The sequence below is a fragment of the Mesoplodon densirostris genome, chromosome 2, assembly GCF_025265405.1.
Source record: "Mesoplodon densirostris isolate mMesDen1 chromosome 2, mMesDen1 primary haplotype, whole genome shotgun sequence".
Taxonomy (NCBI): domain Eukaryota; kingdom Metazoa; phylum Chordata; class Mammalia; order Artiodactyla; family Ziphiidae; genus Mesoplodon; species Mesoplodon densirostris.
In genome coordinates, this window is record NC_082662.1 from 13,936,028 (window position 1) to 13,963,965 (window position 27,938).

Sequence of the window (27,938 nt, forward strand, 5' to 3'; positions counted from 1 at the left end):
CAACGGCCGCTGTTGCCTGGAGGAGAAGGTGCGGTCCCTGCTGGAGCCGCTGGGCCTCCACTGCACCTTCATCGATGACTTCTACACCAACGTGCGCCAGCAGCCCTTCTCCTTCAAGTGGTGGTGCGTGGTGCCCTGAGCCCGCCACCCCCCCGCCCCTGGAAGCTCGTGGCCAGAGGCTCTGGTCCCCTGCAGTGAGGCACAGCAAGAGCTCTTGGGGACATTTTGGCTCCCGGGGAGGGGTGGGGGATCACCCTCTGGGCAGTGGCTTGATTCCTTCCCCTGTGCCCCAGCCCCTGAAATCCTCACCGAGGACCCCAACATGGTTGTGGCATTGAAAACTCACTTCTGCTGTAAGAAGCTGCAATGACGTTTTACAGTCACTTTGTATGTGAGGTCAAGCTAATGCTCCTGGCATTCATTCATTTATTCATTCACTCATTCACTTACTGTCATGGTCGAATTGAATATTACAAACTTGAAGGTTCTACCGGGATACATTGAAGGCCAACATTCCTGCTTATGTCTTTCTTTCCCGGGCATACATTTGGTCTATAAAATTTTCTATGATCTGAGCCTAGTTGATTCTAATCTTCCCAAGGAGCCTCTGAGGGAGACTGAGGGGGGAGGGGGAGGGCTGAGCCCCCCAGGGGTGCAGCACATCCCCAGAGCTGCACTGAAGTCAGTTTCCAAACAGCCAGCCAGCCAGGTGAACCGCCTGAGGTGTATTGTTGCTCATTTGATTATTTGCTTTAATGTGTGTGTATGTTAAATGCACTCCTCTGTATTTCATGATTAAAAAAATAAAGTTATAGGCTTCCCTGGTGGCGCAGTGGTTGAGAGTCCGCCTGCCGATGTGGGGGACACGGGTTCATGCCCTGGTCCGGGAAGATCCCACATGCCGCGGAGCGGCTGGGCCCGTGAGCCATGGCCGCTGAGCCTGCGCGTCCGGAGCCTGTGCTCGCAACGGAAGAGGTCACAACAGTGAGAGGCCCGCGTACCGCAAAAAAAATAAAAATAAAGTTATAAAAAGTTGACTGGATCACAGGGACACTCAGCAGGAAAGAGCAGCGGAGATGAAGTCATGTCAGCCTCAGGCTTCTCCGGATATCACAGAGCGATATTTATCAAGTTCGAGGGCAAAGGTGCAGCCTGATTCCTGGTCACATTGTCCTTTGAAAAAAAAGGCAACAGACATGGAATGCAAGAACCCAAGGGGGACATGAGAACTGACTGTCGTTTCAAACACGCAAACGTTTCAGACATCAGCAAATTCTCATTGTCTCTCCCACTTGTCATTTCCGTTCCACCAGCTAGAAAGCCCCATAAAGCAGAGTCTTGTCCCTCGTGTTTTCTGCTGTGCCACACTCTGCCTAGCTGGACGTGGCACAGAATAGGAGCCATGGGTTTCATGGAATGAGGTTGTTAGTCCCCCCTGTGTCCTTTTCATATGTTTTCTTTTATGGCCCTGACATTAGGACTTAAGATTCCCCTGAAGAAAATAAAACTTGGTGACTTGAGGTCTTGATGATTGAGGCCAGATTTTGGCTCCATAGAGCCTGAGATGCTCAGAAACCACCCAGAGATGCTGTTTTCAGGTGGGTCGTGGAGAACATGATGGCGGAAAAAGATGGTCATCCGGAGTGTCTGCCCTCACACAGACTAAGGAGAAAGGGATCCATAAACCCGGTCACCATGTGCTTCTTTCTCTGAAGAGAATCAGCTCCCCCACCCCCCACCCCGCTTGGAATTTGCTGAGGCAGAAGATGCACAAGTGTTTCTTGTGGACAGAAGGGGGCCGTGCACAAGGGGAAGCTGGTGTGAGGTTGTCCCCAAACCTGACCAATAGGGTATCCTGGAGCAGTGAATGAGCTCAGTAGACAAAAGCTGAAGCCCTTGTCAGATTCCTGGGGCTGCAGAAGGCTGGAGAGATGAGCTGACGGCTAAAGCAGCCCTTGCATCGGCTAAATGCAAGTGAGACTCCTCCAACCGTTCATGGGGAATGTGGGGCATCAGTAAAGGAGCCAGGGGAGCCCGAGTGAGAGAAAGCACCGGTTTAAGTCCCACCAGCCCCGTAGAGCATCTTGTGATGGCGCCCAGGAGCAAGAACTTTCCTGCTGCCTTCCTCCCCAACCCCCATCTCCCCTCCCTTCTCCTGCATTCACATGTTAGTGTTCTGCAGCTGCTCTAACAAATTACCCCAAACTTGGTGGCTTAAAGCAACAGAAATTTATCCTCTCACAGTTCTAGAAGCCAGAAGTCCAGAACCAGTTTCACTGGACTGAAATCAAGATGTCTGCAAGGCCAGATCCCTTCCGGAGCCCTAGGGGAGAATCCGCTCTTTGCCTCTTCCAGCTTCTGGTGGCTGTTGGCATGCCTCGGCTGGTGGCTGCATCACTCCAATCTCTGCCTGTGTGGTCACGTTGCCTTCTTCTTCTGTGTATGTCACTCCCTCTGCTTCTCTTATAAAGACACTTGTGATGGCCTTTAGGGCCCACCCAGATAATCCAGGATAATCTTAGCTCAAAAACTCTTACTCACATCTGCAAACTTAGTCACAGCTGCCAGGACTCTTTCTATGAGATAACACAGGTTCCAGGGCTTAGGGCCTTGATATCTTTCGGGGGCTTTTATTCAATCTACTACAGGTTAGGAACCACCATTTGCCAGCTGGACCGATAGAAGGGGAAGAAGGAAGCCAAGCATCCCCTTTCCAGAGTTCTAAGAGTTTTGCAGCTGCATTAAATCCTAACGGGGAAGACTTAACTTTTTTTAAATTGAGATATAATTGACATATACGTTGTGTAAGTTTAAGGTGTACAAACGTGTTGATTTGATACATTTATATATTGCAATACGATGACCACTGCAGTGTTAGCTGATACCTCTATCCCATCACATAATTATCACCTTTTTGTGGGGGGGATAGATTTAATTTCATAAAAGCAAATTAAGGGGTTTTCTTTTGTGTGGGATTCAACTTTCAAACCTCTGAATTGAGATTGTTTGGTGACTGTTTTATGTCTGGTTCCCGGAAACAGATTCTGCCCACAGGAGGTTTCTGGGCCAGGGGCGGAGTGGGGGGAATGGTGGGAGGGTGCTCTTAGGAACCATAGCTGGGAGGGAGTCTGGGGGGCAGTGGGAGACGATGAACTGGGAGGTAGTGACCACAGAGGTTTTGGGAAGTCCCCTGGGATGCTCTGGGGCTGGGCCCTCAGAGTTGTCCTGAATTAAGACAAGCAGCCTGCCCTTTGTCTCCCCACATTGGATGTAGCTGCCCCCAAGGAGGGACGGTAACCTCGGGAATTGGCAGTAGACGATTCCAGGAAAGGGACTTGCTGCGAGCAGCCGGAAGCCAACACTCATAGCAGCTGGGGAATTAATGCCTCCGCCCTGAAGAGGGGGTCAGGTGGCATACCATAATGTCCACCAGTGACCCAAAGTGACCATGGGAGTTGATTATCTCAGGAAATGTCACTGAGGAGCTGAGGGAGGGCTTCCTACACTGAATCAGCGTGTGAGGAAGCCTGAGAATCATGTAAGAGTTGCCTTATGGTTACAAACCCCTCGCTTCATTGGAGACACCTGGGGAAGCCCACTGGGTTATCTTTTGCGGGGATTGGGTGTCATTTAGTCATTTGGGCCACAAAAACTTATTGAGTACCTACTATGTCCAGGACTCTTGTGGATGCTGGGGAGTCAGTGGTGAACAGGAATCCCCCTAGAGGGAGTGCAGGACCTGCTCTAGACCCCTCCAAGCCCCTCTCATGCCCTGAGGGTTCTCCATGCACCAGGCCGAGGGGGCCCCTCCCCACTATACTCAGAGCCCCTCGCAAAGCAGGGCTGCCCAAAGGTGGGAGAGACAGAACTCCCATGCTGTTCTGCTCCAGAACCCTGAGCCCAGCCCTCTCGACCCCTCCCAAGTCAGACCATCCCTTTCCTCCAGCCGGGCTCTGGCTGGCTTGTGTGTGAGCAGATGGGTGGATGGGTGTGGGTGAGCCATTTGGGGTGAGCGCATGCACATGATGGGCTCCTCCTACCAGAGGGGCATTTAGGGTCTTCCTGGCCACCCCCTGCCTCCAAGAGCCCCCAAAAAAGCCACTCCTGCAGTTATGCTGCATGCTTAAAGCCTCCAAGGAGGGCTAGTTTTCTTTTTAATCTCGAATTCACCAAGCCTGACTCACCGGCAGCCTTCACACGGTACCCAACTTACGTCCCCCAGGCAGTTACACACAGGTTACTCATCACAGCATCGTGTGCCAGGGCAAAAGACTGAACACAAACACTTATATATGATTGTACAGACTTCCTCAGAATACTACACAGACATAAAAAAGGCTCAGGATGCTTTTTTACCTACTGACACGAAGAACTTCTCTCTGAGTTATAAATACGATGAAGTGAACAAAGCAAGGTATGGAATACTATGCAGCATATATATTACCATTTATGTAAATGTAAGAAAGAGGGGAGGATATAGGTTCACGTTGGCTTGGTGACGCATAACATTTATTTGGAAAGACTTAGAAGAACCTGATGCCTCTGGCTGCCTGCATGTAAGGGAACTGAGTGGGTGAGACAGGAGGAGGGAAACTGTTGCTAAGCCCCTTTTGAACTTGGACCCGTGAATGTCATAGCTATTCACGAATAACTATAACCCACACTTAAAACATAAAATGAACAGTTTTAAAGTTAGCTGGGGAACCTCGTGGGCTGGAACAGGTGTTCTCATTTCTTTGCTCAGTCAACTCAGCAGAGATGGGGAGCAGCTGGTGACCGCGCTCAGCGGGGCTCTTTCATCCATTCGTTCCACCAATACCTGCCGGGCCCCTGCTGGGAGCTGGTGACACAGCTATGGTCAAGGATCCCCCTAATCACCTGGGGAGGGGGGGCAGCTTCCTGGACCACACCCCAGGAATTTGCAACTTTAAGAAGCCCCCATCCCCCGATCATTTCTGCAACCACCAGAGTGCTGAGGACCACTGGTCCAGCACTTTGTGCCTTACCTCATCAATTTCCAAGAAACACACACCTTAGAATCCAGGCCCCAGAGCCTAAAGGTGCTGCCACGTGCCCCTCTCCTGACCACTGCCCCATGCGCCCCCTACAGATATGTGCTCCTAACAGCTTCCAGCTGAGTTAAGCCCCCAGCGCCATGGCCAGGTTGACCAGTCCCAGGCACCAGCTTCCCAGAGCCCCTCTTGCTCCCAGCTGGAGGCTGGAAACCTAGGGAGCCAGCCTCAGCCTCCGAGGGTCTGCAGGCACTAGGTGCTTCATAAATTCGTGATGCACGGGCTCTGACCCCAGCTGCTCCTCGGCACCTCCCTTCTTCCCAGCAAACCTCCATGGAGAAAATCAGTTACACTTGGGTAGCTGCTTAACAAGGGGGCGGGCTGGAGGGGCCCTGAGCCCATAAGAGGGCAGGGCGATGGGGGAGCCCCGGGGTCATCCGAGGCCACTCTGTGAGGACTGCTGAGCACGTCTGGGGGCGGTCAGCTTGGAGGGCTGTGCTATGTCCTTCCAGAGCATTGTCCATCTGTCCTTGGACAGCCCTGCCCATGCCATTTGTGTGCAGGGCATGGAAATCTACTTAGATGTCAATGGGTGAGGAGTTGGGGGCGGGGCCGGGCTGGTGCCTCGTTCCCCTCCTGAGGCTGCCCTTGGGTTATGCGGGAGTTGGGGGTTACCTCCATTCTCTCTATATTACCCTGTTGTCCTGCCTCGTCTCAGGGAGCCTAGTCTGGGTCTTTAAGGGCCTCCCAGTCCTGCTTCTCCCCCTCATGGGCTGTGGGGCCTTAGAAGCAAGAGCCTTGCCCCTTCTTGGTCCCCTTACGTGTGAAATGGGGGTGAGGTTGGCTCCCAAGGCACCCGTGAGGATTGAGTGAGGGAGGCTCCTGTGAGCTGGAGCCTCGGTGGGGAGGTGACTCACAAGGCCATGTCTTCCCCAGGTCACGGCACAGACCTCCCAGTGTTTTTCCCCTGTAGGGGTCCCTTGTGGCTGAGACAAGTGGCTCTCCCCACCCTGGAAGTCAGGAGTTTATAAATAAGATGTATCAATAGCTTGGTAACTTCTAGAGTGTCGGTGGGAGGATGGGGTCTGGGCTGGATCTTGTCAGAGGGGGGACATGGGGGTCCTTGGAGCAGGGCATGGTAAGAGTAAGGCTGAAGTTGTGTTAGGACCCCCCAAACTGCCCTGACCATAAGTTAGGGTGTCTCAGCACCTGAGAGGCTGGGGGTCCATCCCCCTCCATGCCAGCTGCACTCTAGGCCGAGAAGGTGAGGCTTTTGTGCCCCAACTTCTATCTCCTTGCTGGGCTACCTAGGTGTGCCCCGCAGCAGTGCGAGTCCTTCACCGTCGATAGCTCTCCGGGAGTCGTGGTCCAAATCTACGGCACAGACCCAGTAAAGATTGGGGAGGAGGCTGCCATGAACTGGTGGCCCCTGTCACATCTCACGAACGTGCTGGTGGGGATGACATCCCCCAGCTCTGCCAACGACAAGGGCAAGGTAGGTCTTGGGGGGAAGATGAGGGGGACTTTCCCAGGAGATGGAGCTAACACAACCCCTGGGGTCTCCCTTCTAACAGCTGACGTTTCCTGAGCTCTGAGTCTATGAGAAATTCAGTGCCAAATGTTTTGCACATCTGACCTTACTCAGTGCTTGCAACAAACTTGTGGGATGGGCACTCCGTGACCCCATTTTACAGATGAAGAAACTGAGGCACTGAGTGAGGGAAGTGCTCTGCCCAAGCCAGTAATCAGCTGAACAGGGATTCAAGCTCAGGCATGTCTGTCTCCTCCATATGTGCTTCTGGCCAGGACACCAGCTTCCAAATTAGCTGCTTTTGAAGTCTGGCTTAAAAGGTTTCAGCAGCAGAACTCAAATGGGCTTTTTGGCTAAGACTGATCTCCCAGATGTGGAGCCTCTTAATGAACCTCAAGAGCTACGCTGAGCTCAGCACTGAGCACTAGGTATCATGAGTTGAATTTCCAGAGGCTGGCATTACCTCCTTTTACATAACAAGGAAACAGAGCTAGAGAGACCCCTGTAAACCTAAATAGCATAACTACCGTGGGACAGATCCAGGATCTGAGTCCAAGTCCGTGCCCTTTCCCCTGGGCAGGCTGTCACCCTAACAGAGCCCCTGTGAGGGACAGGTGCCCTTCCACCTCATAGAACAGGCTCATCAGAGTCTGAATGGTTAGTAGTGGTTCTGAGTGATTAGAACTACTTGATGCCCAGGCCACACCCCCTGCCAATGAAATCAACCTCTGGGGCTTCACAGCTCCCAGATGACTCCAATGTGAAGCCGAGGGTGAGAACAGCTGAGGAAGCACATTCAGGACCAGGGGACTCGTGTTGGCAGAACTTTCTGGAGGGTACTTAGCAGAGGACTAAGCGGGGCTGACTGAGGGCGGTACACCCCCCTCTATACTCTGTGCGCAGGGCAGGCAACTCCCTAACAGGCAGGTCATACACTTAGGTAAGACTGAGCATCTCACAGATAAGGGATGAGGCTGTGATGTGGCCCAGCTGAGCCTAGAGCACCTGAGACATGTTCTCCGCCCAGGGCTCAGCCTTCAGCACCATCCACAGTGAGATGCTTACTCCTGGCCCCAGCTAATGGCTAGTTCCATGGTTCATGATGAAGGCCTGTGGTCAAGGCCAGTGGCTGAAAGGCGGGTCTTTGTCTAAAGACTCCTCTGGAAGCAGGGGTTGGTGTGGGACACAGGAAAGACTATCCCACCCCAGTGTCCTGCTTCCTTTTGGGCCGCTTAACCCATTGGAGGCCCCACATCCTCATGACCCATCTCATGGGGCAACAGGTGGGGTCCCAGGAGGGGCAGGTAGAGTGGGGAGGATGTATAGTGTAACTTAAAGCTTGACCTCTAGAGCTGGACAGCCAAGATCGTAAATTCTATGCCACCCCTTTTTCTGGCTGAATGATTTAGTCCCTCGATCTCTCTGCCCTTGTGGGTAGAGCCCACCTGGATGGGTTGTTGGGAGGCCTCGGTGTGGAAGGGCCTGGAGGGTCACAGCATGTTATACACGGGGGTTATTACAGTACGGTGACTCTGTACTGGCTCACGGCAAGGCACCGGAAGCTCAGAAACTGTAACTCAAGACCAAGGTCGAAAGGCCAGACTCAGGTACATGGCTCAGGGTCCTGCTCTGGCCCCCCTGCCCTCTAATGCTCCCAGGGGTGCTGGGTGCTGTCTCCACAGGTTTCGGTCTCCTACTACCAGCACGATGAGGATGTCCCCACGGCCACAGCTGTGCTCTACCTCATGAGCATTGGTGAGTGTCCTCCCAGCCCTGGAGAGGAGGGGTGGGCTTTGCAGAGGCGAGAAGAGCTGAAGGCGGCTCTCCCTGCAACGAGATGCCTCCCGTGGGTCACAGATAGATTCACACAGTACCCGTTCCCATGGTCCCTCAAAGCTCACTGCTGACCTCATTCTCTGACCAGAACAGAGGCCATCGGGACCCCATGTGTTCACGTCATCCACCTACCTGTGTCAGGGCCCTACATTCCGCTTCCTCTGTTGCAATGGATGACGTGTCTGGTCCCAAGTTAATCTTAACCATACCAGACTCTTTCCCCTCTCATTCAATAACATTCCTTCAGCAGTTCTTACTGATGTAGGAAGCCACTACCCCTCCTGCCCTCCCCTTTAGATTGTTCCAGAACAAACTATATCTATTCCCTTAATAGGAACAAGTTATTATGCCTATCCTCTTAAGGAACCAGCTATAATGTCCGTTCTTAGACCTGATTCTATGTTGTCTTCAAACTCCACTCCCCCACCTCTCTGCATCCTTAGTTTTTCCTCCCTTTCCCTTGAACCTGCTCAGACCAGACCCCTGCCACCAATGCTGCCCTCACTGAGCCCCTGAACACCTTCTACTGCACTCAGTTCAGTGGTCTATTCTCTTCCTCTTCCTGGACCTGTCCTCAGTGTTCACGACACTGGTGGTCCTTTCTTGAGCCATTTAGGGACCCTGCACTCGGCTTTGCCCCTCTGCAGCTGGCCTTTCCTTCTCAGATCCCTGTGCTGGATCCTTTGGCCACACCCCTCGGCGCCGCCTGTCAGTGCAGTGCTGCAGGGCTCAGGCAGCCGGTCACGTGGCTCTACGCACAGCCCACAGGTGACTCGCAAAACTCTCTAGCCCAGCGTCGCCCATAAACTTGGGGGTCTACTCACCAGCATAGCTTTCTGAGTGTCTGACCAATGTCTCAAACCTTTTTTTGTAATAACAGGTAACGTTTGTTGAATACTGAGAGTGATAGGCAGTTTTCCTATATGTTAAACCAGATCAAATTACCCTAGGAGAGTGTTTCAGAGAAAGCGATATGCAATTTTCAGATCAACATTTCTCCTTTTTATTTTATTTACCTATTTTTTTGGCCCTACCCCGCTGGCATGTGGGATCTTAGTTCCCTGACCAGGGATCAAACCGGCGCCCCTGCATGGGAAGCGTGGAGTCTGGAGTCTGAACCAAAGTTAATACACCCCAAATTGAACTGATTCCCTCCACCCCCAAGTGCCTCTTTCCTAATAGTCTCCCACATCGTGCTAGAAGCTCCATCCTTCCAGCTGGTCAGGCCCAAGCCCTTGGTGTCGCCCTTACTTTTCTGTTAGTCCGTGTTGATCATGAATCTTGTCAGTGTTCCCTTAAGTCTAGCTCGAATCCAGCCACTACCAAAACTCTCAGCCTGGTCTGAGGCATGGTCACCTCTGCCTGGGTCACCGACAGGTCCCTAGTGCGGTTCCCTCCTCCATCCTTGATCTTCTACAGGTCCAGTCTCAATTTGGCCCCCAGAGAGGCACCTCTCTAAAAGGCTATCAGATAACGTCTCTTCCAATCAAAGCCTCCTACCGCTTGCCCACCCTCAGATTAAAGCTGGCATCACCGTTACCTACACAACCTACCCGAGCTGGCCCCTACCAGCTGGCCCCTACGTTACCTCTAACCCACGGCCTCTTTCTCTTTTGTTCATCCTGTTCTAGGCACACTGGCCTCTCTGACCCTTGAACTTCCCACCAGGCACTTCCTATTCTAATTGCTTTTACCCCAGATACTAATATGGGTCACTTTCTTGCCTCCTGCAGGTCTCTGTTCACACTTAGAAGACTTTTCTGATCCAAAACTGAGACACCCCCTCCATCCCCTTGTTCCCTGTGGCATTTTACCATTGGACATAATACGTATTTTAGTTATTTCTTCACCCCTTGCCACTGCCGCATGTGTGCATGAGTACGCACACATACATCCTAAGATCAAAGAAGATAGGGCCTGTCCTGTGCACTGCTGTATCCCTAGGACCTAGGACAATACCTGGTTGGTGACGGGCATCCTTGAGCTTCCGTGCCAGGTGCTGAGTGGACAGCAGTAAACGAGGTCTGTGCCCTTGGCCCTGACATTCCAGTTGAGAATGTCAAGAGTTATGAACAAAAATACAAGCAGGGTAAAGCCACGCAGTGGTCAGCAGGGTGGGGAGTGGTGGAAGGTGGGATGGAAAGACCCAGAAGGAGCCTCTGTGGTGATACTTGGGCAGAAGCCTAGATCCTTAAGCTCTAAAGGGGCTTGGAATTGCCGTGTATTGAGCCCTGGCTGTGTCCTAGAGGGCCAAGAGCTTTCCCAAAGGCTGGGGAGGAGAGCCTTCCAAGTAGGAATCACCTTGGAAGAAACCAAGAGGCACAAATGGCCTCATGACCACAGTGGACTTGTTTTGTGGCCTCCCAGGAGGTTGGGGGAGATACATGAATACCTGGGCCTCTCCAGGCTTGCTCACGAGACACTGTCTGCCTCTGAGGAAATTTCTTCCAAGCCGGCAGCATGCCCCAAAGGCTGGAAGACCCTGATACCACCCTGAGGCAGCCCTGGGGACTTACCTACAGCTCCAAGGCTGCATCCAGCTGGTCTAGATGGTTGAGACCTCTCCCTCCTGTTGCAGAGCTCTCCCTGGATGTGGATGTCTACCGCAGTGGGCACTTCGAGACAAATGGCAAACAGGCTAAGGTGAGGCTGCCAGGGGCAGGAAGCAGGCCAGGGGCCTAGGAGCCAGATCTGGCCCACAGACTCAATTTGGCCTTCATAGTGTCAAATTGCTACAATACAAATCAGCACTGATGACGTCAATTTCTAGCTCTTTCAAAATATTAGAAGGTCTGGTGGCACTAGTCTCCCATCTTAGCCTGGTCGTGTAACCAACAAGCCCGAGGGTCAGCTGCCCGCTTCAGATGGGACATGTCTCCTCCAGTTTGCCCCAGACCCCTCCTCCCCTGACACTGAGCAAAGGTAAAAACTGGTAACCCACATCTAGATCTCCGCCTTCCTCTCAGCCCGCTTACCTGATGTTACTGTCCTGTCCCTGTAGGTACTTGAGTGGGCAAACTCTGATCTAGAGGTCCCTGTCACCCTGGAGAAAGGCTTGACTCTGCCCCTGAGGTGGAGTAGCATCTGCAAAGCCAAGGACTTAACCTGGCTTCTGCCTGAACCAACATTCCTGTCTTCTTTACAGAAAAACTGGGTCTGGGGCCCCAAGGGCTGGGGTGCCATCCTTCTTGTGAACTGCAGCCCTGTGGACGCACACCAGCCCGTGGACAGGAAGAGCAAGGTGTTCTCTACAGAGGGTGAGAACTGGCCGCTGACCAAGGACCATCACCCACTTTCCTCCCTGGGGTCTGCCTCCCCTGGGGCTTCACTGCTCCACCCTTCAGCAAACCCAGATTCCAGGCTGATGTCCCTGCTCTGGGCCCATCACGTCTCTTTTCAATGGCTTAATGGCTCGAAGCATGTAACTGGGCAGAAAGGGGCCCCTTGGCATAGAACACGGGCTCTGATGTCAAGTAACAAACAGTGACTTCCTGGCCATGAACTTGAGTCTGTTAACTTCCCTGGTCTTGTTTTGCCATCTGTAAAATGGGGATGATAAAATGGACATCACAGGTGGTTGAGAAGACTAAATGAAGACACACAAGGGGTAGGCGAGACCCTTCCTAAAAACCCTCTTGTAGCCTGGGGCAGGACCCTGAGTGTCCTAGCAAAAGCCCTCTTGGATCTGGTCCTGACTGGTGGTCTGGACGTAGATTCCAGGTCCCAGCAGTAGAATGGGATTTCCTGGTTCACACCAAGGCTGGAGGGGAACGCACGCTGAACTGACCGTGCCAGGCCCTGTTCCAGGTGTTTGTGGGGACCATCTACCCCTTACAACGGATGGGGTAGATGCTACCCTCACTCAGAGTGGGCCCCAGCCGTGGCAAGTTGCCTGTAGCCATATGTGCAGCAAGTAGCAGAGGCAATGATGCAGGCCTCGGCCAGAGCGGGAGGCACAGGGTCCTCGGTGCTCCAGGATACAAGCCCCTCCACCCCCGACCCTACTGCTCCCTCCACCCCTAGAGCGCTGGCCTCCAGAAGCCCCTGAATCTTTGCCTTATCTTTTGCTCAGAAACAAAGAGTCTGTCCCAGATGATACTGAGAGTTCAGGGACCCAGTTGCATTTTAAGGAAATGCCGGGTGGTTCTCCACACCTCCAAGGAAGAGTCGGAGAAGGCGAGAGTCTACCGGCCACAAGGTGAGGGTTTCTCAACCTGCCAGGGCCAGGTGCAGCTACACCTGCTCCCGGCAGGTCCCCGTCAGAAGCCAGCTGGGGACCGAGAGCAGCAGCTCAGGGTCTATTACAGCCGGACTTGTGTCCCTGGGATCCTCTGGCTGCCACCTTCACCATGGAGTAAGTCTGTACACGTGGGTGAGTCATTGTACCTCCAAGCCACTTTCCCCAGTGGGGGCGATGATCGTGCCTCCCCTACAGGACTTTCAGAGCTGGATGAAGAGAGGTGGGCATTAGATGAAATGGGGGCTATAGCCTTGTATAGATTAATGTCTTCTCCCGAGTATTCCTGCCAGGCGAATCCATCCGTTTCTTAACCGAGACTTGGCTGTATTAGGTTTGGAGAATTCAGAGGCTGGGAAGCCAGAGTGGCAACTATGCTAGCACATCCAGCCCAGGTACCACACAGCCCAGGTACCGTGTGGCAGGCAGGTGGCATGTCCCTATTCTACAGATGAAAGCGTGGAGGGCTGCTGGCTTAGTGGATGTGCCCAGCTCCAGCAAAATACCCTTCAACAAACAAGTCTTTGGATTTCCCTAAACAGATTCAGTATTCAGAGCCTCTCAATTAAGATTTAACTCTTTGCTACTTTCTTTAAAAGCCAAGTCTAGCTTCAGCTGGGCAACTGGGGAGCATGTGGTTTACAGTGGGCCATCTCTGTGTCCAGCGTGGGAGAGCGTGCCTCAGCTCCCTCCTTACCCATGCTCGGGGGCCTCAGCTCCGAGGCGGCTGTTCCATCTCTTCTGCAGACCTAGGTCACAGCTGGACTGGAAGTGACCTGGGACTAGCAGAGAAGGCAGCCCAGGTTGTATGTGGTCCTTTGACATGTGGGCTAGAAATGAGCCTTAGAAACTGTGGCTCTAGGCCTGGTTCAGGCCATGAGGGCTGTCCTGGTCCTATGAAGCCCACTATGTCCAGGCAACTCTGAGGTGGACTGGGCTGGATGGGCCTTGGAGCCTGCTCAGGAGGCCAGGAGTGTGTGTACCTGCCCAAGATGCCATACTTCAAGCTACCTACCTGCCTTTTAAAGTATTCAAAAATTTAGGGCAGGGCAACACAGCACACTGTGTTAACATACCCTCCAGGTGAAGCTGAGTTGAGCTGAAGTTGGAGAGCCATAGTCTAAAAGATAGAGCAAAGGAATTTAAGAAATTTCCGGAGAAACTGAAAGCCAGAGCAAAGGTTCGAGAAAAAAAGGAAAACACTTGCATGAAAGCAGTGATCAACTATGACCAGTGCTGCTGAGTGACTAAGATGCCCAGATCAGTGGGAAAGTTGGTTTTCAAAGCTGGTCATTAGTGACCTTGATAAGAACAGTGGAGATAAAAAGAACAGTGGGGATAAAAAAGAGTAGGGAGTCCCCTGGAGGTCCAGTGGCTAGGACGCAGCACTTTCACTGCGGTGGCCCAGCTTCAATCCCTGACTGAGGAACTAAGATCCCACAAGTTGCGCAGTGCAGCCAAAAAAAAGAGTAGAATGGGTAGGTACAGCGAACATAGACCATGGAAGGAGTCTGCCATAAAGGGAAGTATGTGGCGGTAATAACTGGGTGGGGCCTGGCATGGGGTGGGGGTGGGGAACAGTATCTGAAGATGGTAGAACACGGCATATCCATGTGCAGATGGGACCCATCCAACAGAGGTGATGAAATAGATTCAGGAGAAAATTATAGGAATGAATACACAGTACTCAGAATATGGGAAGAGGGAGAGTTAATGGCCACAAAATAGTGTTTCCAAGTACAGCTGAGGCCCCCTCTGACGTTTGATCATATCCTAAAAGATCTTTCTTTTAGGAAAGATCTAAAAAGATCTAGAAAGTGTGGCTTTCTCCAGCTGCTTGAATGCCAGGGTTGAGGTCTTGGTGTGAGAGCTGACGGCGTGTGCAGGGTAGTGGGTCAGGTAATGGGTCTTGGAACATGAGGAGGATGCAAAGGGGAGTGAGGGTGGCCGTGTAGAAAGGTTTGGGGCTGGGATGAGACTGTAGATGAGCTGGAAAGACTGAAAGAAGAGACGCCAGGTCTGTCTTGGAGGTGGTATCCGAGCCATGAGCCTTGACATTGGCGTCTAAATGATGCAGAGCTCAAGTTCATTGAAATAAGGTCGCAGAAGTGGACTGGATGGTCTGGTCTATGGTGTAAATGGTACCCAGCACCCTAGTGGTGGAGACAAGCCAGTTCCAGAACAATCCACGGAGGATGGTAAGGGTGGTAGTCAGGTACAGCGAGGAAGGGGGCAGGTGGCATTATCTGATAGCATGTCCTTCAAAGGGATAGGATTCTTGAGGAATGAAGAGATGGTCTAGAAGTGCCATCGAAGACCAAAGGGCACCTGCCCTACCTCTAAGCCCAAGGGGTACATAGAAGGTAGAAAAAAGGAGCACAGTTCAAGAGAGTGTTTACTCTGTGCCCTGGGGCTCCTGCTCTAGAAGGATAAGGATATTACCTGCCCTCAAAGCCTAGGGCAGATGGACAGACAGCCAAGTACAAAGCAGGGGCTTGGGGAGTGGAGGTGGTGAGAGCTCAGGTTAAGCCAAGCTGAGCGAAGGCAGAAAGGGCCTTCTAGGTAAAGGTAACTGTGTTGTGGCTGGTCCTCTGGCCTCCTTTTCTGTATAATGGAGGTGATCGTTACAGCACCTGCCCCAAAGGATGGTGAGGATGTAAATGAGTCGGAGCCCCGACCCCAGTTGCCGGCATGTAGTAAGTCCACAAGAAACGTTAACTGTGCTTAAGAACAAGCGACTAGATACGAGACAAGGCCCCCAGCAGCTGGAGAGAGACCAGATGGTGGGCAGTCACTATCCAGCCCTGCAGCACGCCAAGCACGCCTGCTGAGAGCCCTGGGCGGGGGCCCTGCGGAGATGCAAGGGGTGGTCATCTGGTCTCGCCCCCTCAAGGTCTGGCTCAGGGCAAGCGAGGAAGCCTCCAGGCAGACTAGAAGCAGGAGGCCACATAGGTACATCCCCAGCGCTGGGGCTGTCCAGCTGGCCCTGCCACACACTAAGGCCAAGCCTGCAGCCAGCACCCCCAGCCCTTGTGACGAGGTTCTTCTGCAGAACCGCCTGGAGCCAATCTGCGAGGCGAGCCACAGCCCCACTCGGGTGGTCACTGTGTTGCAACCCAGAGCAAGAGGCCGGTGAAGCAGGCCATGGCCCCAGCTTGGGTCGGGCTTTTTGGGTGAGGCTTCCAAGCCTATCTCTGTACAGTTCCTCATCTTGAAGACTTATGATATTCTCCCCAAAGTTGGCCAAAACGTAGAGCCACCATGAGCCTTCACCTCTTGAAGGCGGGTATTTTTATGAGTCCCGGCTCCGACAGGTCTTTGAAGAGTAAGTAACTGGCCCCCGTTTGTGAACAGACACCTGGCTGTCCACTAAGCCCTAAACACCAGGAACCTAGGGGCCGAAAAGCCCTCTTGACTCCCGCTCTCCTGGGACTCCCAGCCTGACTTCTGACCTGAGGAACGTGCCATTGGGTGTGGTGATGGGCACCGGGCTCCTTCAGCAGCCGGTCTATCCTTCTCTCCTTCCTAGAAGACAGCTCTAGCACCTTCGAGTTGGTGCTGGGGCCTGACCAGCACACCTACAACTTGGCCCCCGTCGAGGATGACTTGGAGGAAACCTTCTACGTTGAAGCCTTAGAGTTCCCATCCGCCAGCTTCTCGGGCTTGATTTCCTACTCAGCCTCCCTGGTGGAAGAGTCTCAAGACCCGGTACATCCCCGGGTAGAAAAGCGGCCCTCAGAGCAGGGACTGTGGGGGGAAGGGAGACCTGTCACAGCTGGGCAGAAAATGGGAGCATGGTGGGTGGAGCTAGGGTGTCATGCCACCTTCGGGTAAGAGCCCTGTAGAGGACAGGTAAGGGCACGGAGGTGGGCTGGGCTGAGCAGCTGGAGGCCCGGTGGGGGGGAGGGGGAGAAGGTGGACGGGGAACCAGGTCACCAGCAGCACCTCGTCTTACATCGCAGTCGATTCCAGAGACCTTGGTGTACAAAGACACGGTGGTGTTCCGGGTAGCTCCTTGCGTCTTTGTGCCCAGCACCCAGATGCCTCTAGAGGTATACCTGTGCAGGTAAGAAACCCTCAGGCTGCCTGGGCCGGGTTGTTTCTATAACTGGCATGCTCTCCTGTCTGTCGGCGGGGTGGGTAAAGATGATTAGACTTCTCACCAGGAATGTGAAATCCTTCCACCTGAGGTAGTCATCCAATGCTTGTTTGGATACTTACAAGGCTGGGGCTGGAGCCGTGACCACGGCGGTCCCCCTCTGGTCTTAAGGGGAGACAGACAAACAGCATGGTTTCAGGTAGGATCCAGGACTATAAAGCCAGGTAAAAGGATGGAGGGGTAAGGATGAGATTGTTATAGGGACAGCAGGGAAGCCTGCAGAACCAGGAGAGAGCAGGCAAGGGGAGAGGGAGGGACGACAGGGCAAGGTGAGCAGGGCCTCAGCGTATTAGGGCGTAGCCTCCAGGACTGTAACGGACCCCCAGACAGTGGTTTAAAGTCAACTTTCTCCCACCTAGATGCCCACAGTGGCAGTCAGGGGCCCTGGTTCCTTTCAGGCTGTGATAATGCTTTCCCCTGGGGCGGCAGCTTCATCTTTATGATGGAGGCTGAGCACAGGCACTTCTGAGGCCCGGCCCCTAGGAAAGGGGAAGAGCCAAAGTCCGGGCAAAGCCACCCATTTGTTGCTGCTGGAGTCTGGGAGGCTCCTGAATTGCTCTGCTCACGTGCCAATGGCCTGAAGAGGTGCAGGCCACACCTAACGGCAGGGAGGCCAGGAATGATCTCTAGCTATGCGCCTGGAGGAGGGGAGAAAAGACTCTGGCAGGTAAAACCCGTGGGAAACCATCCAGGGTTCTGCACAACCACTCCAGCCACGTGGAAAACCAGAGGTACAAATAAAAGGAACCAGTTCAGCCATTGTGATCACGTGGGCAAGACGCAGCCGTGGTTTGGGCCGGGGTGGTGGGAGCGCAGTGGTTAGATTCAGGATTGCTTGGAAGGTAAGCTCCCCCGCCCCCAAGTTAGCTGAGGGATGGGATGCAAAGAAACAGGAGTGAGATGAATGGTGGTGCCCCTGCCTGGGGTGGGGTAAATTGGTGCTTTGGCTCTGGAGACATAAAGCTAGAGACACCCATTAAGTTTCTAAGTGTCTGGAGCTCAAGGGAAAGTCTGGCAGCTGGAGATGGGGGGGCCCTGGCACGTTGCGGGTATTCAGAGCCACAGGCCTAGCTGAGCTCAGAGGAGGAGGGAATATATTGGGAAAGATGGCTGAGAAGTGAACTCTAGAGCCATCGAACCCTTGGCTCCAGACAAGAACCTAGCAAAGGAGCCTGAGAAGGAAGAAGAAGTTCAGATAAAAACCAGGAGAGCGGAGACCCAGAGGCTAGGGGAGGGTGATACCTAGTAAGGGGCCAACGATGGGAAATTTCAAGAGGAGAATAAAGTGCCCATTGGGTTTGGCAAGATGGAGGCCACTGTGCAGAGCGTGATCCTGGGTGGTGGGTTTGAAAGTGTGCTGGGGTCACAATTGCTTCCAAGGAAGAATGGGAGGGGAGTACTCTGCAAAACGCCAGAGAAATGGTCTGAAAGGGATTTGGGAAAGGGAAGGCTGTTTTTTAAGGGAAGCAAAGAATAATGCTAATGGATGTGATCCAGCAGAGAAGGGGAAAGCTTGGTGGGGAAAAAGCAAACAGGTCACACTGGCCTTAATAGGTAGGACAGCTCACCCACTTTCTAGGAGCAAATTGACCAGAGGAACTGTTAGTGGTACGATGCTGTCTGGTGCTAAGGACCTGCTGAAGTTGCCAACTTAGAGAACCGTCACTGTGGTTTTTCTCCAACTATTTTTGGTAACGAGCTCTAGGGAAGAAGAAATGTAGAACTGAATCTAACCAGGGTTGTAGTTTTGCCAGGCAGATAAGCCCAAGGGGAAGGATAAGGGTATAATTATTATGATGCATCACAGACTCAAAGCTGGATAAGGAGAAAAGCAAAGGCACGGGGTGATGGGAATAAAAGCAGTTGAGGGCCAGGCATCACAGTGATATCAAGCTGTTGGCCCAGGGACCAAAGTGAGCAGGGAAGATGGAGGTGATGGAACTGGACAGTTGATCTTGGAGGTGGTGAGACCATTAGGATGGGAGGGTAGAAATAAGACCTTGTCAAGTCAAGGATCTGAAGAGGTCACGGTGGCCTGGCCGTGGCACCTCATGGCAAGGAGTACGTCCATCCCTCCTCCAGACTCAGTGGAAGGAAAGAAGAAAAATAGCTCTTCCACGGGAGGGCTGCTAGGGAGTAGGGTCCACAGAGGAATGCCAGGCTTCAGAATGAGAAGGTAAAAGGGAAGAGCTCGAGGGATTTTGCTGACAACTGATATCCAGGTATAAGATCTTCCTTGTCTTTTGTATCTGAAGACAGAAGTTCACTCACAGGAGGCATCTACTGAGACTCTGATCTTCTAACACTCTCCCATAAGGGTGGTATTCAGGCATGGCTTGATCCAGCTTTGCCACAGATGGTGTACAAGACTGGGGCTATACTTCCTCCCCCAGCACACATCTCAGACGGTTTCAGACCTTGTCAGGCTGGCCAGTTCCCTGCTGTCTTGTCTGTGTAGAATCGAAAAATAGGTTCTTTGGAACAGTAGCATGGAATAGCAATTCAAGCTTTGGACCTGGAATAGAATCCAAATTTTTTACACTTCCCAATGGTGACCTTGCTGGCATTCAACTCATGAGGACCTGTTGGTAAAATGGGTGGTCTCAACGTCAGCCCCAAACATCACTGTTTCTCTCCAACAAGGAATGGATGTACACTGTGGACCTGTAAGCCTGGTGCTATACATGACAGCACTAAGACCTCAGGGCTCAAGACCCACCCCTGCCAACCGTATGAATATGACAACCTTGCGGGCCATCTCAAGGGGGCACTAGGCTTCTTGGCTTCTCGGGAGAAAAGTACAGCCCCTTTGCGGTGAGAAGAGTCAGCCCTTTGGGTAGATCAAGGCAGGAGAGCCTGGGGCATTTCCTAGATCACTGGGGCAGGGGGTGGAATGTGACTGCAGAGTAGGGACAAGCAGGGTCTTAGGACACGAGAGTGGAGACTGACACTAGCAATTTTTCTAAAAATTTTTATTGGAGTATAGTTGATCTACAGTTTTGTTAGTTTTAGGTGTACAGCAAAGTGATTCAGTTATACATATATCCATTCTTTTCTAGATTCTTTTCCCATATAGGTTATTACAGAATGTTGAGTAGAGTTCTCTGTGCTATACAGTAGGTCTTCATTAGTTATCTATTTTATTTATAGTAGCATGTATATGTCCATCCCAATTTATCCCTCCTCCCCTTTCCCCCCGGTAACCATAAGTTTGTTTTCTACAACTGTTGACTCTACTTCTGTCTTGTAAATAAGCTCATTTGTACCCTTTTTTTTTTTTAGAGTCCACATATAGGCGATATCACATGATATTTGTCTTTCTGTGGCTGACTTACTTCACTCAGTATGACAATCTCTAGGTCTATCCATGTTGCTGCAAATGGCATTATTTCATTCTTTTTATGGCTGAGTAATATTCCATTGCATATACGTATCACATCTTCTTTATCCATTCCTCTGTTGATGGAACAACAGAGGTTGTTTCTTCCATGTCCTGGCTATTGTAAATAGTGCTGCAATGAACATTGGGGTGTATGTATCTTTTTGAATTATGATCATAATTATGACCCATAATCATGGGTCATATGGTAGTTCCATTTTTAGTTTTTTAATGAGATACTAGCAATTCTTGACTTGACTTTGCCATGAGCTAAACCAAGTGATTCCGGGCAAGGCACGCCCTGAGCTTACCAGCTGGTGCTCCATGAAGTGGGGGGACAGCAGCTCTGCTTACCTCACGGGCAGCAGCATCATCTCTCCTGCCCAGAAGGAAGTTCCCCCTTCCCCTGGGACAGAGAGGTCATGACCAGTCGGGGAGCCTCGGAGGCCTTCCTAGAGCCGGCTTATCTCCCGTGGCAGAGAGCTGCAGGTCCAGGGCTTCGTGAACACAGTGATGGAGCTAAGCGAGAGAAGTAACATCCAGGTGGCATCTGTCTACGAGGACCCCAACCGCCTGGGCAGGTGGCTCCAGGTAACCCCCCACCTGTGGGGGAGGGGTGGGGGAGACACCATGTGCGGCACATACAACAAACTTTACCAGCTTCTGTTCAGCCTTCCAGCAGAGCTAAGACTAACCAGGGGCGGCTTTGTTCTTAGGAGGTCAGTGGTGGCTGAGATGAAATGATTGCCCAAGTCCTAGCCACTAAGGGGTAACGCTTAGAGTCCAACCTCCTCCCATTCCAAAACGTATGCGTTCGAGACCACAGAACACCTAACCCTAAGGCCCAGGTGTCTGAGGGGTTGATGCCTCCAGCTACAGGCTGGCAGGCCCGGGGCACTGCCCCAGGGTCCAGCTCGACCCTTGCTGAGCAGGAAGTGTCGAGTCCGGTGTTTTGAGGTCTGGTCTGTAGTCACAAATGGAGGACCTGTCTATGTAGTAGCAATGAAGGAGAAAGGGGCCGAGTTCTGCCCCTGACCTTGCCATGATAGAACTCTTAAGTACCATGAAAGCAAGCAAACGATATGATCTAGTGAGTTACTAGATTAACCTTGGCGCTTTGGGTGGTCAGGAACGTCTTCAAATGCGGGAAGCAAGGAACTGGCCGTGCAAAGATTGGGGTTGGGGTGGGTTAGAAGTAGGAGCCCTTCAGGCACAGAAACAGCCGACTGAAGATCCACCATGTGAGGAACAGAAAAGCTGGTGTGGCCAGATCAGAGTGAACTACCGTCAGAGGTAGGTAAGAGCTAAATTATCTATCGGGGACCTTTTACACAAAGGTAAGGAAGAGAAGAAACCAATCCCAAGCAAGATGAGGGGAATTCCCTGGCGGTCCAGTGGTTAAGACTCTGTGCTCTCACCACCAAGGGCCCGGGTTCGATCCCTGATTGGGGAACTAAAAGCCCGCAAGCCCTGCCGGTGCAGCAAAAACGAAACCAAACAAGATGACATTGAATGGTATGAATCAGGGGAGTTGAACGTTCTGACTTAGGTTTTAAAAAGAGCCTCTGGCTGAGAAATAGAGAGCCAGCCTTTGGAAGGGGCAGGAATAGAAGAGATGCTGATTGGAGGGCCTGACAGTCACATGGGGAAGGGGTGGTCTTCCCCGGGTGGCTTCCCGTGAATAGTACCAGAGAGGAGTCCACTTGGAACATATTTTGGAAATAAAGCCAACAAGGCTTGTTCATGGATTCGGTGCAGGAGACGAGTGGAGGAAGAATCTTAGGTGACTCATCAGGTTTTAAACCTGATGAACAGAAGGACAGGCCAGGGAAAATCTCCAAGAAGGGCGGGATGCCTGCGCAGGGTTTTGAGGGCTGAGCAGGAGGTGGCGGGAAGAAGGGGGTTCTCCCTGTACCTGCTCTCTGGAGGTGGCCCGTGTACAGGGAGCACTTGTGGCTGGAAAACTGGATGCAGGAAAGCAGCTGATGGAGCGAGAGAAACTCACAGCTTGTTTCCCTGTGTCCTCCAGGATGAGATGGCCTTCTGCTATACCCAGGCTCCCCAGAAGACTATTTCCTTGGTCCTCGACACCCCTCGGCTCCCCAAGCTCGACGATTTCCCAATGAAATACTCACTGGTGGGGGCTCGGTTTGACTGATCTGAACTTGGTCCAACCTCTCAGGCCTGGTGCCTGCTGGAAGTGATGGGTGCCAGGGGAGGGGTCCCAGGTGGCCTCTGGGGGAAGGGGGTGTGGGAATCTACTGAGTCTGGAATGGGGTAAGACTGAGGCTTAACGTCTGTGCCTCCTAACACCCTGCCCCTGCTGGGTCTCCTTCCAGAGCCCTGGGGTTGGCTACATGACCCAACGCACCCAGGACCATACGGTGGCCAGCATAGATTCCATTGGGAACCTGATGGTGTCCCCACCTGTCAAGGCCCAAGGGAAAGAATACCCTCTAGGCAGGATCCTCATTGGCAGCAGCTTTTACCCCAGGTGAGGCAAGAGGCCAGGTAGTGGCCAGATGCCTTAAAACCAAAGGGAGGGACTCTTGTAGTTCACCTGGACCCACCTGATTCCCAGAGGACCCAGCAGGTCATCTGCTCTGGACCTTAAACCATCAAGTCAGGACCTCTGAATCTTTGATTCATGTAGGAGACTAGAGGTAGAAAAAGCAGAAAAACCACTCATTGAGTGGTGATTCCAGGGTTTAAATTGAAGCATGCTAAATTTGGCTGGCCCAACATGATGTTACTGCCACAAGATGTGTGGCTAGATTTCTTGGTGGTCGCTCATCTAAATCCAGGAAAAACTTGTGTGCCAGGGTTCAGTCTTTATCTAGAATCCATTGGCTCAGTCCTGAGTTGAGCCAGAGTAAAGGATTCTTTTTAAAATTTTTATGGAAGTATAGTTGACTTACAATGTCGTGTTAATTTCTGCTGTACAAAGTGACTCAGTTATACTTGTATACCTATTCTTTATCATAGTCTTTTCCATTATGATTTCTCACAAGGTATTGAATATAGTTCCCCGTGCTCTACAGTGGTAAGGGATTCTTAATAACCACCCCACCCCCCTATGGACCAGCCAATGGGTAGAGCAGCCCGTTACCCGAAGGTAGCCTGGCACTCACCGAGTAGTTGGCAGCCAACCTGGGCCGTGCCAGCTCATGGGCTGTTCTAACAATCTTCCCTTTAGCAAGGACTGCCGGAACCTGAGTAAGACCCTCCGGGACTTCCTCTACGCCCAGCAAGTCCAGGCCCCAGTGGAACTCTTCTCCGACTGGCTGATGATCGGCCATGCCTATGAGTTCATGTGCTTCATCCCTGCACAGTACAAGGTGGAGGACAAAAAGGTCTGTGTTGGGGGCTGGAGAGGATGTCTCCCACTCTCTTTCAGAGACTTCTGGAAGGGAAGCTAGAATCTGACCCTAGTTCTTTGATTCCCAGGACTTCTGGCTGCTCCTGGCCAGCCCCAGCTCCTGCTACAAACTGTTCAAGGAGAAACAGAAGGAGGGCTATGGAGACGCACATCTGTTTGAAGGGATTAGAAAAGATCAGCTCCTTTCTAATGGTAAGGGGACGCCCCCCTCCCCGCCGCAATAGAGGGCAGCTCCTCGCTCCCAGATGTCCTTTCTAGAGAACCATTTCTACTTGGTTCCTCCTGATAGAAAAGGATCCTAGGGAAGCATAAAAGCATGAAATGTACCATATTAGAACATCTTGTTCTCTTTCAGGGTAATTCTGGTGGTACTAGGACAGGACAGGCAGATCAGCCAGAAATTCTGGGATGGCTGAGAGGCTGCTAAAATATGTGCAAAGGGGAACTTAACACACGGATGGCTCCATGTAGTGGGGGACAAACCAGATGCTACCAACGCTGGTGTCTGGATCTCTTCGGGGAAGGTTGGGTTAAGTACCTGGGTGTTGAGACTTCAGGGTCTCCTGGTCACCCTGCAGGAAGACATAAGTGGACAAGCAGAGACTGTGGGGGCTGGTGCCACAGCAGTTCTGTTCTAAACCTTCTAGAAACCTAGAAAGGGAGTGGGGGGTGGTGAAGTTCTCGACGTGTGGCCTGAGGACCAGCAGCTTCAGTATCACCTGGGAACTTGTGAGAAATGCAGAATTTCAGATCAAATTTTGAGGTGGGGCCCAGGATCTCATGGTTCTAGGAGGGCTTATGGAAGGCGACCTTGAGTATGAGCTACCTGTCACACACCAAAGACCTTGTGTTATCTCAGCTGATGGCCAAGTGGAGCAACTGAAGAACAAAGTTAAATAACCCAGGCAAGATCATAAATGGCAGGTAGCCAGGCTGTACACAGAAGGCATGGAGGTGCCCAGGTGAGTGGGGGCCGATGGCACTTGCTCACCTGGTCCAGGCTGCCTGCCTCAGACCCGATCCCAGGCTCCTCCCCTCCGACCCGGGACCGAGTGGCCGGTTGTGGCAGTGGAAGTCCTGCTGGGCTTTCATGGACCCTGCTGAGTCCCCACGTGTGACGTTTGACCTAGAATGGGTCCCTGGAGGCCAGTCAGGCCACCCACCATCGTCAGTGGCCAGAGAATATACCCAGTCAGCTGTGCCCAGGACTGGAGTCTGCCCAGCCCTGGACCACATGGCCCTCCCCCTGGCCCACAGGTCTGCCCGCCCTCTCTTCCTTCCTACAGGGAGGGAGGCCAATACCATCAATCAACTTCTGGCTGATGAAAATATGAGGAAGGAGAACGCCTATGTGGAGGTAGGGGCCAAGGACTGGGGACCTTCTCCAAAAGGCAGGGGGAGGCAGTGACCGCCTTGGCAACGGGTCCCTAACTGAGCAATAACTATGACCGAGCATCACACACGATCCCTTACTCTAATCCTCAAAATAACCCTATGAAGTAAACCCACCTTGTCTATGAGGCTAGCAAGCCTCAGAAGAAAGCCGCCAGTCTGAGCCGATGAACTGGGGAACCAGGTTTGAACCCCAAGTCATCTAGTGTTGGACCCAAAGACAGTGCTATAGCTCAGCCTCCCGACAGAAGACCTCCCCGACCCTGGCTTCTCTAGGAAGCTCTGGGCACCAGAGAACACACCAGGGCCTTCTCAACACTTCTGGATGAAGCGGCCCTTCAGCTCAGAGTTAGAATCACCCAGCACCTCAGGTCCCTTAAAATGTGAATCACAGGCTGTGAGAAGCAGATTTTCCAGAAATTAAACAACTTCTAGCGGGGAAGCCACGGCCTGGAGAAAAGACGATGACAGGCCCAAGGTTACCCATCAACACAAAACCGCTTGGTCCTCTGAGTCCTTATGGCTCCCGGCCAAGGCAAGCTCTGTGCCCTGACCTTTGCTGAAACAGGGGAGGCCTCCGGGCACGGCAGGGTGAGAGCAGCCAGGTGGGGGTCCAAACAGCATCTCTGAGCCCCAGTGACACGCACCGTGGGTGTGAGGTCATGAGCCCTATGTCAAGACCTAGGAGATGCTCAGGCATCGGGTATTAGCTGATCTGGGCAGCGAAGTGCCCCGGGGGTCCACTGCTGGTGTCCCTTCCTAAGGATGGGAGCAAGTGCCTGGGTTTGAGGACCTATTCTTGCCCTTGCCCAGGTCCCCCACTCTGGCCAGGACTGAGGGCTAAGGGGCCCCATGCTACTGCAGAATTAGGACTAGGAGCTGCCCTGGCACTGATGAGCTGAGGGATCCCAGCCTCTCGAGACCAGGCCTTTGCTCTGAGCCCCGACTTCAGAGCGCCGGCCCCCCGCCCTGCAGTCAGTGCCGAGGAGATGCAGCTGCTTTGGGCTGGTAGCCGGTACCCGACAAGCTCGCTGCCCTCCCGGCCCTTTCCCGCCCCGCAGAAGTGCATCGACCTGAACCGCAGCATCCTGAAAAGGGAGCTGGGCCTAGAGGAGCAGGACATCATCGACATCCCGCAGCTCTTCTGCCTGGAGCGTATCGCCAACATCCCCTCCAGCGAGCAGACCGAGAAACTCTACGCGAGGCCCTACTTCCCTGACCTGGTGAGGGGCGCAGGGTGCGGGCTGGGTGTCCCCAGGCTGGGGCTGGGGGCAGTCTGGCCGACTCTGGCCAGTCTCTTGACGGACACGGTGCTAGACTGCGGAGACGGGGCCCAGCAGACAGTGGCGCCTGAGAGGAAGGGAGGCGAAAGCCCTTCTCTCCCCCAGTTAGAGGAGACCCCTCCAGGGAGCAGGTGAGCGGGGGCTCAGGCTGGACGACTTGCCAGACAGGGACCAACTTCAAGGGCCCACCTCACAGACGGGGACGCTGGGCTCCACCAGAGTTGAGGGGGTAAAGCCGTCTGCTGGCCATGAGACCATGGGCAAGCTCCCTGATGAGGTCTTCCTGTCCATGTATCCGGGCAGCACCCTCCTATTTAGAACAGGAATTGGGAATGTGGGGGTGTGGGTATATCAGAGACCCCTGCTAGGCCAAGCCTCCCAGCCGTGGCCTACACCTGACCTTTCTCTCACCACTGTGACCCATCAGGTAGGTGCTTAGAATGAATTGAGACACTTGGGCTCATCAATTCTTAAACACTTGCAGGCCTCTTCTCTGAGCCCCAGGGACACAGGTCCTGCATTCAATCACACAGGGTTCTTTTTACAAGACCAGTGAGGCCCTCTGGGCATGCAGTAGGAGGCTTCCTAGGCCCTGGGAGTAGGGAGGTATGGGTAATGGTGGGAGAAGCTGCTTTTGAGGAAGAGATGCTAGAATTAAGACGTGAAAAATGGACAGAAGTCCATTGGCAAAACTGGGGGTAGAGAGCATTCCAGTAGAGGTAGGCAAGATTATGGCACAAACAAGACTAGGCCAGGACAAGAGAAATGCAGTAGAGGACGGAACAGGGAAGTTGGCAGACCTCAGCTGGGCAAGACTTTGGTTTTGCTATTGAGAAATATATCAGGAGTCATTGGAGGGTTAAGCAGAGCGGGGTGGAGTTTGCTCAGATGGATTGGCAATGTCTGTCTGAGCACAGGCTTGGAGAAGGGGTACCCTGTGCTTGTCTTTCCACAGAGGCAGCTGGGTTTTCCCTTGCCATGAGCCCAGTGGCCTTCCTTCCTTAGAAGAGGGACAGGGGCCTTTCTTCCGCGGCTCTGACCCCTGTTCATCCTAACTGCCTCTCTGACAGCTGCAGATGATCGTGATGGGCCAGAACCTGGGCATCCCCAAGCCTTTTGGGCCCCAGATCAATGGTACCTGTTGCCTGGAGGAAAAGATCCGCCAGTTGCTAGAGCCCCTGGGATTCCAGTGCACCTTCATTAACGACTTTGACTGCTACCTGACTGAAATCGGAGACTTCTGCTCCTGTGCCAACATCCGCCGGGTGCCCTTTGCCTTCAAATGGTGGCGGATGGTGCCCTAGACCCATCTTAGCGCTGCCAGCCCTGCCCCAGCATGAATGGCCCACTATCACCACTCAACAGTGTCTGACCCTTGCCCTGCTCAGGGTACTACACCCCTTACTCACCCTGTTCACCCCCGTCCCTCAGCATTCAGTGGGGTGGCAATACTAGCGGCTTGAGCCCCTTGGGAAAAGATGGAAAATGGTCACTGAGAAGTTACTGAGTGTCCATTGAAGCTCGAGTCGTTCTCACTGCATTTTGGCCGTGGCCTCCTCATTTCAGGGCAGGGGGTAGTGGCTAAGGATGGAAAGCGGAGCAGCTGGGACACCTGTGGTCAGGCTGTCCCACTGGGAGGGGCAGGGGACCAGGCTACCATGGAGTTGCTGTCCCTCGTCTTTAAGGTCTTTGCGTGTAGTGGGAAGTGGTTGGGCTTGGATCAAGCAAAT

At 52.9% G+C, this 27,938-nt stretch overlaps 1 protein-coding gene across 1 annotated transcript; it reads left to right on the forward strand.

Moving 5' to 3' along the window:
• The first annotated feature begins 5,512 nt into the window (after window positions 1-5,512).
• PADI6 (peptidyl arginine deiminase 6) lies at window positions 5,513-27,512 on the forward strand. The gene is made up of 16 exons (XM_060080234.1): window positions 5,513-5,604; window positions 6,324-6,507; window positions 8,226-8,298; window positions 10,958-11,022; window positions 11,525-11,636; window positions 12,452-12,577; window positions 16,146-16,324; window positions 16,579-16,682; window positions 20,634-20,745; window positions 22,184-22,291; window positions 22,494-22,648; window positions 23,351-23,507; window positions 23,602-23,725; window positions 24,820-24,890; window positions 25,987-26,148; window positions 27,279-27,512. Exons 1-16 carry the CDS (start codon window positions 5,513-5,515, stop codon window positions 27,510-27,512), a joined length of 2,058 nt encoding a protein of 685 aa, XP_059936217.1.
• Window positions 27,513-27,938: the final 426 nt, after the last annotated feature.

What these genes read in the sequence shown, in the direction of transcription:
- PADI6 (XM_060080234.1), top strand. Translation starts at nt 5,513, where the DNA reads ATGTCCTTCCAGAGCATTGTCCATCTGTCCTTGGACAGCCCTGCCCAT. An exon ending in CTAGAGGTATACCTGTGCAG is followed by an intron (nt 16,683 to 20,633) that starts GTAAGAAACCCT and finishes CTCCCGTGGCAG; the next exon opens with AGAGCTGCAGGTCCAGGGCT. An exon ending in GCCTGGGCAGGTGGCTCCAG is followed by an intron (nt 20,746 to 22,183) that starts GTAACCCCCCAC and finishes TGTGTCCTCCAG; the next exon opens with GATGAGATGGCCTTCTGCTA.